Source organism: Engystomops pustulosus, chromosome 6, assembly GCF_040894005.1.
Source record: "Engystomops pustulosus chromosome 6, aEngPut4.maternal, whole genome shotgun sequence".
In the NCBI taxonomy this organism is placed as follows: Eukaryota; Metazoa; Chordata; class Amphibia; order Anura; family Leptodactylidae; genus Engystomops; species Engystomops pustulosus.
The window spans coordinates 175,651,077-175,664,388 of NC_092416.1; the positions used below are offsets into that span (position 1 = coordinate 175,651,077).

The following is a 13,312-nucleotide window of genomic DNA, read 5'->3' on the forward strand; positions in this document are numbered from 1 at the left end:
GGAGTGCCTGCCATGGTCTTATAGTATATGGTAGTAGTATATGGCATTCTTACCCTTCTGTACATTGTTTGGCACAGGCCGCCTTCAAGGGAACCTGTCACCAGGAGAGCCATTTTCAGCACTCCCCCAGTCCCCACAGAGCATAGCACATACACTGCCAAAGTGTTTTTGTATTAAAAATTGGTTTTACAGAAAAAAAGATCTGTTATATTGTACCTTTCATTAGCATGTGCTGTGTGACTAGGCAGTTGCCCAATGGGAGGGGCTGGAAAGGAGCAGTTTCCCCCCCCCCCCCACCCTTGGGGAACAGCTACTCCATGTGACCTTTTCAAATATATGAAAACACCCATCACTGGGCTTAGCGACGCCCCCTGCTCATCTACAGCCAATCCCGAGTGAGGGGAGTTATTCATATATTTGAAAAGGTCACATGTTTCCCAAGGGGGGGGGGGACTGCTCCTTTCCAGCCCCTCCCAATAGGCAGCTGCCAAGTCACACAGCAGATGCTAATGAAAGGTACAATATAACATATCTTTTTTTCTGTAAAACCAATTTTTAATACAAAAACACTTTGGCAGTGTATGCTAAAAATGGCTCTCCTGGTGACAGGTTCCCTTTAATATACAGCCCTTATTTTCCATAGAGATCATTGAAGCAGAACCAGATTCTGTTGAGTCATTGGTTTCAATGTCCTAAAAAGATGAGATTCATCAGGGCTGTGTCCCATGTGACAGGACTGTGGGCCATCATTAACCAGACACACTTATAGTTTGATGAGGTCTCCTCACACCCTGGGCTGAGGAGCTGCAGGACGCTGCGCACATGACATAGACAGGACCTGAGTGCTGCACAAAAACTCCATTTACAGTGGATACAGAAACTAGTCAGACCCCTTTGATTTTTTTCACTCTTTGTTTTCAGGCAGTTGGTGAGATCAAAAAAGTTCTTCTTTTTTGCTCATTAATGTGCCCTCTGCCCCCCCCCCCTCCCCCCAGTATTGTGCCCTCTGCCCCCATCTTCACAGAAAAAAAACAAAACTGTAGATATTTTTGCTAATTTATTAAACAAGAAAAACTGAAATATCACATGGTGATTAGTATTCAGCCCCTGGTGGTCTTTATATAGCGCACACAGATTACGCAGCGCTGCACAGAACTTGCCAAATAAGTCCCTGTCCCCAATGGGGCTCACAGTCTAATCAACCCACCAGTGTATTTTGGAGTGTGGAAGGAAACCAGAGGACCCAGAGAAAACCCATGCAAACACGGCGAGAACATACAAACTCTTTGCAAATTTTGACTTGGTTGGGAACCCAGGACCCCAGCGCTGCAAGCCTGTAGTGGTAACCATTGAGCCACCATGCCCCTGGTGATAAGTATTCACACGTTTAGCTTTTCAGATGCAGTTTTTGAAGCCAAGAGCAGGTGTGGATGATAATAGTGGAGAACATATCAGTGAGAGAAGCTGCTCCTCCTCTGTTTTCACTCCACTCTTGGTTTGGACATCAAACACTGCATCTGAAAAGCTGAACGAGTGAATGCACCCTTTGCTGTGACAATCCTATTTAACTCACATGCTGTCCATTTCCTTCTGATCCTCCTTGAGTTGGTTCTACTCCTTCATTGGAGTCCAGCTGTGTTCAATTAATCTGGGGAAAAGTAGGTGAATCCAGCAACCAGGCAAAAAATATATTAAAAAATAATATTGCTTTCATACTGGACATTCTACAATTTTTGCTTACAAATAATTATCTTGTTTTCGACAAAAATTTTTATTTACAGAAACAAGGATGCCCCATGGGCTCGAGATTTTCACCTTCATTAGCGAACTTGTTTATGACCTGGTTTGAAGAAGAGACAGTTTTCTCTACTCTTAATCCCTATCGTCACAATATAAAGTATTACGGAAGATTTATAGATGATTGTCTTCTAATATGGACTGGTAGAGAAGCAGACATTGGGGCAGATTTACTTACCCGGCCCATTCGCGATCCAGCGGTGCGTTCTCTGCTCTGGATTCGGGTCCGGCCGGGATTCATGAAGGTAGTTCCTCCGCCGTCCACCAGGTGGCGCTGCTGCGCTGAAAATCATCTCAACGCGCCGGAATGCACCACCTCGGACCAGGTGAAGGTAAGCGCTCCCCAAGCGACACTTTTTCGGTTTTTAAATGCGGCGTTTTTTCCGAATACGTCGGGTTTCCGTTCGGCCACGCCCCCCGATTTCCGTCGCCGCATGCCGGCGCCGATGCGCCACAATCCGATCGCGTGCGACACAATCCCGGGGCAATTCAGGTACAATCGGCGCAAATCGGAAATATTCGGGTAACACGTCGGGAAAACGCGATTCGGGCCCTTAGTAAATGACCCCCATTGTTTCATTTATTTCATATCTCAATGACAATAATCATAATATACGCTTCACTTATTCTTTTTCAGCCACCTCTATAGCATTTTTGGATTTATGTTTGATAGGTGTTCCAGAAAATCGCAAAGTAGAATGTAACCTTTATAGAAAGCCCACTGCAGGCAACACTTTGTTACATGCCACTAGCTGTCATCCACCACATGTAGTCAGAAATTTACCTAAAGGAGAATTTATTAGGGCTAAAAGAATCTGTACACAGGAAAAACAATATTTAGAAACCTCTAGTAATATTACTCAACGTCTATACGAAAGAGGATACAATAAAACCCTTATTTCACGTACAAAAGATACCCTAAGAAACAAATCCAGGTCTCAGTTACTTTATACTAATCGTTCCACCAACACTAAAACAGATAGAAAAAATAAAAGTACTGACCAGGTAACTTTTTCCACTGATTATACTTTTCAACATAATCAAGTAACACATATAATAGAAAGACATCTTCCCATTCTATATCAGGATCCCATTTTAAACACAATATTAAAATCAGGATGCCGTTTTTCGGCTAGAAATTCCGCCACCCTTGGTGACGTTCTGTCTCCCAATTTATTTTCTTCTTCACATACGCATCACACATGGTTAAACAGTAAAGGTAGTTTCAAATGTGCTCAACCTAGATGTGGCACATGTAAATACATCTCCAAAACTCAATTTGCACCATCTATACAGAACAACACGCATTACAAAATAAACTCGTTTATAAATTGCAACTCTACATATGTAGTGTATTCTATTATTTGTAATGAATGTTCGCTGCAATACATAGGTAGCACTAAACGGGCTCTGAAACAGAGAATAGCAGAACATACATCAGGGGCACGCTATGATCCATCCACCATGCATGTAGGAAGCAATATACGCAACATTTCAGCAGTCTCCAGACACTGCAGGGATTTACACAACGGAGACACTTCACATCTATCAGTAGTACCCATAGAACGGGTTAATCGCCCTAAAAGAGGCGGGGATTGGAGCAAAGCTCTCCGAAATAGGGAAGCCTATTGGATATTAACCATGAAAACTAGAATACCACTAGGTCTAAACTCCAGGAATGATGTAATGTACATTTACTAATCATGTTTTGACCATGCTTTTCTTTACTCTGTCTTTTGATGTTTTCTTGTTGCCACTCAGCTGCACCTAATTTGTGACGTATTGTCGACTCCCTCTTCCGCCCATTTCCTTTCCTTTTTCCATATAACTTTTTACATAGTATGGTGATGTGTTGACTATGATTAAGAACAGCATTTAGTTCGAAACGCGTCAGTTTCTGTCATTACCATGGTACCTTTTTAACCTACTTTTTAAAAGGATGAAATAAAAACTTATGAAAAATATAAATAAAAGTTTTATACTTATGATTTAATATATTTTTTGCCTGGTTGCTGGATTCACCTACTTTTCCCCTGAATATGCACTGAATCGGCTCAGTTTGTCCGAGCACCGGCTCTCAACACGTGGCTACAAGAAATGGGTGAGCTGAAAAAAACTTTTTCTCTTTTTGTTCAATTAATCTGATTGGACTTGATTAGGAAAGGCGCACACCTGTCTATATAAGACCTCACAGCTCACAGTGCATGTCACTGTCTGAATACTTATGACCGTGTGATATTTCAGTTTTTCTTGTTTAGTTTTTCCTGTCAAGATAGGGGGGTGGAGGGCACATTATGAGCAAAAAGATTACATTTTTTGACCTTACAAATATGCTGCAATGAAACAAAGACTAAAAAAAATTTGAAAGGGTCTGAAGGGGTCCCAAACAACTTCAGTAAGGATAAGATAAGGAAAGTCTCTGCTTCAACTGCACAAAGATTCCAGCACAAATATAATTCAGTCTCAACAAGTGTCTATAGTGGAAATAGTTTATAGAAAAAGCAGTAAGGAGCTTGACCCCTATGTACTATCTTCCAAGTCAAAAGACAAGGGGGCGCTGTTTCCGTCTTGTCTCCAGAGACAACAACAAGGCTTACTGTAAGATCTGTTAATCTGTGGAATAGCTGAGCTCAGGAGCAGAGCGCAGCAGAGATAGCAGACAGCTTCACTCAGGGTCTAAATGCTTTTTTAAATCAAAATAATATTGATGGTTATATTAGAAAATAGAATTGTGTTCCCTAAAATCCCTTCCCTTTGTTTCCTTGGCTGAACTTGATGGACATATGTCTTTTTAAAAGTACAGGCGGGTTACATACAAGATAGGGTCTGGAGGTTTGTTCTTAAGTTGAATTTGTATGTAAGTCGAAACTGTATATTTTATAATGGAAGTTCTAGACAATTTTTTTTCTTTTGCCCCAGTGACCATTGGAGTTTCAAAATTTTTGGTGTAATTGGACCAAGAATTATCAATAAAGCTTCATTACAGACACCTTACAGCTGATCATTACAGTCTGGGACTATAGTAACATCCAGAGAGCTTCACCAGAGGTCACAGGGGGCAGAGGGGTCCGTCTGTAACTATGGGTTGTCTGTAAGTCGGGTGTCCTTAAGTAGGGGACCGCCTGTAATAACAATATAGGGCAGCACGGTGGCTAAGTGGTTAGCGCTTCTGCCTTGCAGCGCGGGAGTCCTGGGTTCAAGTCCCATCCAGGTCAACATCTACAAAGAGTTTGTATGGTCTCTCCGCGTTTGCGCGGGTTTCCTTCGGGTCCTCCGGTTTCCTCCCACACTCCAAAACATACTAGTAGGTTGTTTAGATTGGGACAGGGACCAATTTGGCAAACTCTGTGCAGCGCTGCGTAATCTGTGTGCGCTATATAAAGGAATTATTATTATTATGTAACAATGTATCATAAATCTACGAGAAGAGCCGAGCCAGAATTAATGGAATAGGGAACCTACAATCTTTTCTAAAACAGACATCTCTTTTGAAGCCTCCCCCGGAGAACCCTCTTTCTCCAACACGTAATAAGATGATAGGCTATAAGATATAAGAGTATATAATAATATAAGCAGCTCACCGCACAGCACATAGCATTAGTAAATGTTTCCTACTCTGCTAGCGGTGAAAAGGTTAATGCACTTTACAGGAACTTGTGGTTTTGGAGCCGCACATTATTTTGTATCGAGGGGATTTCGGCGACATCCTTCGGTGGTCAGTCGAGGAAATTCAGTCTGGCCTCTTGGTCTGAATACATTAGGTTTGAGAGCAGAATTATATTTTCCTGCGGCCTCGCAGCTGTCGGGTTGTGGTTGTAAAGCTGCTCTTAAGGTAAATGAATTTCATTACTCCTTTACATCCAGAGCTGCAAGAATGTTTCCTTTTCCGATGTTGCGGAGCTGAGTTGATACTTTTATACTTTCTGATTTCCTGATCCCTCCCTTCTTTTCATTATCTTTGTACCTGAATGTAAGAACTTACAAAATTCTCTAGCTAAAATGCAGACAGGCTCTGACATAACTTCTCATCTGCCTGCAGTGACAGATACTCTTTAACAATTTATATAGCGCCATTTCGTGAATTGATGTTTAGAAGCAGAATTACAATCAGGGTAATTATACCCGTTAGTCAAAGAGGAGCACTTGAAAGTGACAAGATGGAACGTGATTGAGATCTCAGCTCGAACAAGCAGGGGGTGGTTGGAAGAATGCAAAGAGAATCTAATATCCAGATATATACAGGCGGTCCCCTACTTAAGAACACCCGACTTACAGACGACCCCTAGTTACAAATAAACCTCTGGTTGTTGGTAATTTACTGTACTTTAGCCCTAGGCTACAATGATCAGCTGTTACAGTTATCAAATGTATCTGTATTTAAGGTTTATAATTAATCTTGGTTTTTATGATAATTCAACATTTTTAAAATCCAATTGTCAGAAAGACCAGAAAAAATTTGGCTGGGGTTACAGTTCTTGTAAGTAACTGCCTGTATACATATAATACTTGTGGTCTCCAAACTGAGACTCTCTTGAACTCTGAACTTAGTTTCATGAATAAATAAAGCATCACAACTAAGCTCTGTGTAGAAATACATCACTAGAACCAAGATCTATACAGTAATACAGAAGCTTCTTGCAGTAATACAGCACCAGAAACAAGCTCCATGCAGTAATACAGCACCAGAAACAAGCTCCATACAGTAATAAAGCAACATAACGCTGTACGGTATTGAATCAGAATCGAGTTTTGTACTGAAAAGCACCACCAGAACCGAATTCTGTTTATAAATACAGCACAATAACTAAGCTATATATAGAAATACAGCAGCAGAACTGAGCTCTGCGCAGAAATTCAACACCAGCACCAAATATATTAATGCAGCTCGATAACCTAGCTCTGTACAGTAATACAACACCAGAACCAAACTGCATAAATAATACAGCAACAAAAGCGAGCTCCGTACTGAAATATAGCACTAGAACCGAGCTCAGTTCAGTATTATAACACCAAAACCGAACTCTTTACAGACATACAGCACCAGAACCAAACTCCATACAGTAATACAGCACAAGATCCAAGCTCCATACAACATCAAGGCCAAGCTCAGTTACAAAATACAGCACCAGAACCAAGCTCCATACAGTAGCACAACATCAGAATCAAGCTCTGTGCAGTAATAAAGCATCAGAACCAAGCTCTGTACAGAAATGCAGTATCAGAACTGAAAAAAATATTCTTGTGTATTTGGGATATGTTTTATTAGCCGGTCTTGGGCTCTGCTACATTCCATGAGATGATTAGTCGGTGGCTACAATGTTTCCGCACTTATACAATCTTCCATGTTCCGAGTTGATGAGGCTCTCATCATCTGCACTTCACGCTCAACCTCGACTTGGAAATTTCATGTTCTTCTTTATGTCATTCCTGAAAGTCGAGAGCAGGGCTAAGAAATAAGAACTGTCAACAGGCTTCAGCTACATACAGGTTTGATTGAGATTATGGCGGCGCGTAAAGGTCCTGCTCACATACTTAATGTATTCTGCAGTTTATCACTTGATTTGTATGCAGTCAGGACTGGAGAGGGAACGCGGAGAGTCGGAGATAGCACGGGAGCAGGGGAAAATCACACCAGATGGAGAATCTCTTGTAATAAATAACGGGAAACGCTTCCCAGTTAATGTCTTTTTTACTATGCTCACTCACAGACAGGCTCTTAATGTGACAAGGGTATAATACCTGGTGTACAACGCGCCTGCAGGGCTAAGTAATGGTTTCTGAGAATCAATATAATTATTCCAAAGAATTGTACAATATATCAGCATCAATGATGGGAATGTATACAGTGTCAACTGCTGTGACGATGTGGCCCATAAACCAATTACCTTATGTAGAGAGCTCTTCTCAAGGCGTCTTTCCTAGCATATGGTTCATCACTTTGCAGTCTCTAGAACTGCCTTAAATTGACCGCACTGTTTCATTCCTGGGGTTTTTTGCATAAACCTTTGAAGATTTGTCACAGTTTGCAAACATTTACTTACCCGGTCCAGTCGCGATCCCACAGCGCGTTGTCCGACGAGGATTTGGTCTGCCTGGATTCACTAAGGTTGTGCACCCAATATCCGCCAGGTGGCGCTGCTGCGCCGGGGTCCGCCGGAGTTCACCTTCTTCTTCCCGGTGCATGTGAGTGCTGATCTTGCATTACAAAAGGTTTTTCAAATTCTGTGTTTTTTCCGAATCCGTCGGGTTGTACGACGGCCACACTCCCACGATGTGAAAGCCGGCACCGATGCGCCAAAATGCGATCGCGTGCGCCAAAATTCCGGGGCAATTCGGTGCAAATCGGAAATCGCCGGGAAACCTCACGAAAGTGCACGATTTGGACCCTTAGTAAATGAGCCCCATTGTGCAGAAAATGTAAAAAAAAAGAAAAAGTCCACTAGTTCATAAACTTATGAGCTGTAGTTTCCGTTGCAGTTGTTTGATGCACTTAAAGGGAACCTGCCATTTAAATTAAAGGCGTTGTCTGAGACTCAGTTGCTGTCTTTTCTCTGGCCGCTCTAAAAACGCCCTTTTCCGTATTAAAACTATAAAACTAACAACCAACCCCGGTCGCCTCTGTCCTGAAACTTCTTCCCACTTCTTTAGAACTGAGCTTAACAAAAATATTTCAGTATGTGGGTGTGTGAAGAAACTCTACTTAGTTTATACTTTTATCTTATATATATAAGCCAGAGCGGGAAATAAAATAAAACTTTACATCTCACTTTGATGAAACTTATTTATAGTGCGGATTTAGACAATTCATTTGATTCCAGCTAGACCAGTAGGGGCGTTTGTTCACCTGTGAACCAGACAAGCCAGTATCACGGGAAGAGGTTCATCTTTCTGGTGGGAAGTTGCCTTCAAGGTGGACTTATATCAGCCATACAACATATAGTAGCAGCACAAACACAAACCTTCTCCAATATACATATAATTATCTCAGGGATATTCTACGGTTCTTTGCCAATAAATATTGGGCAGAAAGAAGAAATACTTATCTATAACGTACCGTAAATCCGGCGGCAGATTTTGTGATAGAGCAGACACAGAGAGGTTTTGTGTAAAAATAAGGTTCCAAAGAGCCCGTTGTGTTGCCGGGTCTGCAGTACTGAAGTCAATCCGATAAGATCTGCCCCACGTTGGGCGCCACTTGTTAGGTTCATCCTCAAAGGTCACAAGTCAGTATATTGGAGAGGAGCCAAATTCAGGTTCATAAGGAGCTCAGTAGCCCGGTAGTCATTAAGAAAGATCACAGGTTTGCTCTCAGGATAAAGTCTCAAATTTTATTAAAGCATACACCATCTTGTATACCCAAAAACAGGGCTTTTTCTGAGTTGTCCAATCATTGGACAGCGTCAAGGAAACAGTTAATAATTTCATAGCACTTGATCAGTTAATAATTAGCTTGTTGACTTTCCTATTAAGAGCCAAGTGCAGCTAGTTCCATAATTAAGAGTATTAATAACTGATCAAAGTTCATTCTGGTCACCTACGCAGATCATTATTCATGTTCTTTATGAAATAATATTTATTCAGCACAATCTCCAAGAAGTGAACTAAGGACCTAAGGAGGAATAGGCTCTTAATAAGGGGATGTATAAGGGGATATAGAATCCATCCCTATCACCTGTCACCATGTCCCAGCGCCTGATACAGCTCTGTGACAGTGGTTGGGTGGCATCCATTACTTGTCCTGTTCTGATCCTGAGTTAGGCTACATTCACATTGCCGTTGCCAGCCGTACCGTAGCACAGCGGTCAACGGCAGTGCTCGGGGAGAGGAGGAGGAGGTGAGCGCAGCTCACCCCCGCCCCTCTCCATAGGAACATATGGCGCACATGTCCTATCTTTTTCCGGGATACGGAGCGGTACGGTGCCGCTCCCGTTGGGCGCGGTGCGCTCGTTGCCGTTTATGGGGGACGTATATCGGCCGTATATACGTCCCCCATATGGCAGTGTGAATGTAGCCTTCTATCTACACTCAACTGTTGTGATCTGATCTATGAGTCTTATCTGATGTGATCTCATGTGTTAATGGGTCCTACAACTTCATAAAAAATCTTCTTGCAGGGTGTGAACGACGATCCGTTCTCCATTGCAACTTCCACTTATGAGTCCAAACCCGTTAAGGAGAAGGATGAAGGATTATCGTATGAAGAGCGGGAGCTGAGCATCCGGATAGGTAGAGGCGTCTCTCACACAGGCAAGCATCCGTTGTCGTCATATACCATGCAAGATTGTTGTGGTGCCGTCAGTTTCCTGAATGTGGCACGTCTGCATCAGAGCTTGCGTGTAAGACGGGTATCCTTGTTGATATCAGTCTTCTTGCTGGTGGGACATGTGACATCCGGACAATGATGTCTGACGGTACAACAACTGGTTGAGTTGACTTGGGAAGCAACAATTTCTTCCTGTAGGGTTTTCCCGCTGTAGGGTCTACTGACTTTACTGCCTGGAAATCCCTGCACCTTATCTCTTGCCTTCTCCTTTTATACTAGGTGATCTTTACTGTGTCCCACTACACTACAGTACAAATCAAATTTTCTGTGAATTTCATGTTTTTTTCCTGCTCTGGGTTCTTGTTCTTTCATGGAAATGATGAGATCTTCTTGTGATTTATTTTCCTGTTGGCTTGGCAGCAGACCTGGACGAGACGTTAGTTCACTAGGGTCATTACCGGCCATGGAAGGTTGTAAGGCGATGTATAAGCAGGGCAGGCAATCCACACAAACACTCAATATCAACAATCATGTGTTTGCGCATACCCATATAAAGTCCTCAATCCCGGAGCTCCCAGTCCCAAACCGGTCCCTTAGTTCATATAATCACAAGATACAAATTATAGACCGAAGCTCAACGTGTACGTTATTAGCTCTTTACTGTTATACATTCACAAGGAAAAACTTCAAGGCTTCATCCAGGAATAGGCTTCACTCTCAAATATTCCTCTACCGTGTTTTCTTTCTCTCCCGTGTGCATGTAAAGTTATATATTAACATTCGTCCACGCCCGACCCTGGGTTTCGGCTTCTCCCGGGCATGTCCAGCCAAACAACTTTCTCTCATTTATACAAAACCAACATTTTCCACATAAGAAAATCACATTAAAAATGTATCAATGTACAAATTCATTCATTTCACTTTCCTAAATCTTCTTATATTCACAGTTATTTTATAAAACATACAACGGGAACCGCTGTAGTCAAACAATACAACCAAGCATCGCCTCACCCTAACTTCTCTTATCCAATCCTGTTCATACCCTTCAGTTAATCAGTGAGGCTCCTACAACCTATGGGAAAAACCATTACAAATTGCACGAGTATATGACTGTTAAAAGAAGGATTTTTAACTTGTACAGTCTTCGCTATGTGTGTGTATTATCTCCTAGAGTAGCGGTGCCCCACAGAGAGGGCAATCAGGCCATCACCAAAAAAGGACTCAAGGTATCTACTTGCACTCCCAGGCGGCCCAGGACATATCAAGCTCAATGCTTTTTTAAAGCAACAGCTCTGCCTAAGACTACAGGAGCAGTGGAAAGGTGTGGATAGATCTGAATTATTTTTGTAGCTCTTTCTCCAGGCACAAAAATATTTCCTGCTCTGGGAACCTTGAATTTTTCCTCCTATCTACTGTATTGTTGTCCTGAGGACACTGATACGATTGAAAGCTACAACATAGCAGGGAGCAATAAGTTGGAGATTAAACTGCCATGTTGGCACTTTGTGATGAGTGAGTGGGTTTGAGTTGTAGTTTGGGCACTTGGTCTCTGTCCTAGGGTGTTAACTTTGCTGAAAGTTTATATGCACTTTGAAGAGAAGGAAACGCTGTAGCGGAAGATTGGAAAGTAAAGCCTATTCCTGGATGAAGTCTTGGCATTTTTTCCTTGTGAAAATAAATGTTGGTGCAATTGATCTGGAAAAGGGACAATACCGTACACGCTGAGCTCTGATCATTTAATTCACACCAAGGGCAGATAGAGCCAAAGCAGGGGCAGCCAAACCTCCAACTTCATCTCCAACTCCACCAATATGGTCACCAACTCTGTCTCCACAACTCTCTGCAAATCCTGTTTTTCTGGAGACTCTCTATAGATCATGGGGTACATATATACAGAAAATAACAGAGCTAAATCATAGGCAGATGGAACAATAGGAATCCTGCTCGCAAGAGCTTACAATCTAGGAGAACTTTTGTATCAAAGTTAGTGTTCCAAATTGGTGAGACCCATTCAGGTAGGTCTTTCGCCGCAAATGGAACACCATTGAATGGATCACCATGTAGATAGCTCACCATACATTCACCTCAAAAGAACTCCAAAAAGATTCATCTATTTTGTTGCGTCGCCTGTTGCGAAGAAATTGATCTACTTTTTGTTTATTTTCTTCGCCCTCACGTCACTTTTCATTTTAAAAATGGGAGTGACATTTTATATGCCCCGTCTGAGAAGATCTGTGCGAAGGTAGGAAGTAATCATTTCTCTGGTTCACAAAGTACCGTAATCAATAAGCAGAGCGATGTCGGCCATGAAACACTACACAGGAGAGCAGTGAATCAGAGGCCTGCCACTGGGAACGTGTCCATCTTACCGAGAATTTAAAAGGCTGGCAACTGAGCTGAAATCCATCACTGATGAAGCTGGAAGCTTGTAAAAAGTGGCCTACAAGTTTTGGCACTTGATAGAGATGCAGAAACCAATAGATCAGGCATCCAGTGGCTTGAAAATGTATTTGTTTTTGGAGTCATGAACATGTCCTTAGGGATTCGGTCCTCTGTTGAGTTTTTTTAACCTTCGAGGTGAACCCAAGGATAGAAAACCATGAAGAGAACTTCTCATAACGTGGAAATGTTTCGGATTATGGAATGTGGAATGATTATTTTCTTCCATAAATCCAGAAGAAGAAATGACTCCTCTCAGGATATTACTACTTCATAATGTCACTTCATCCCCAGTAAAGAATCATTCTTCTTGGTTGATCCTATTGTCCACCTAGTGGTAGTAGAGGACAACCTGAAGAACAATTGTACATGTATCAGGCATCACATCATCCTGAGCTTGTACATGTATCAGGCATCACATCATCCCGAGCTTGTACATGTATCAGACATCACATCATCCTGAGCTTGTACATGTATCAGACATCCCATCACCCTGAGCTTGTACATGTATCAGACATCACATCATCCTGAGCTTGTACATGTATCAGACATCACATCATCCTGGGCTTGTACATGTATCAGACATCACATCATCCTGAGCTTGTACATGTATCAGACATCACATCATCCTGAGCTTGTACATGTATCAGACATCACATCATCCTGAGCTTGTACATGTATCAGGCATCACATCATCCCGAGCTTGTACATGTATCAGACATCACATCATCCTGAGCTTGTACATGTATCAGACATCACATCATCCTGAGCTTGTACATGTATCAGACATCACATCATCCTGAGCTTGTACAT

General features: G+C 42.1%; 1 protein-coding gene across 4 annotated transcripts in view; it reads left to right on the forward strand.

Annotated features, from left to right (window-relative positions):
- The window catches only part of SLC39A11 (solute carrier family 39 member 11), a 361,452-nt gene that overhangs the window by 90,009 nt on the left and 258,131 nt on the right, over nt 1–13,312 (forward strand). For 3 of the 4 annotated variants that reach the window (XM_072112560.1, XM_072112556.1, XM_072112557.1), the window contains exon 5: nt 9,912–10,044. In XM_072112560.1, the coding sequence (XP_071968661.1) occupies nt 9,912–10,044 (133 nt within the window). The remainder of the gene's footprint in view (nt 1–9,911; nt 10,045–13,312) is intronic. The other variant, XM_072112558.1, reaches the window with a different exon arrangement.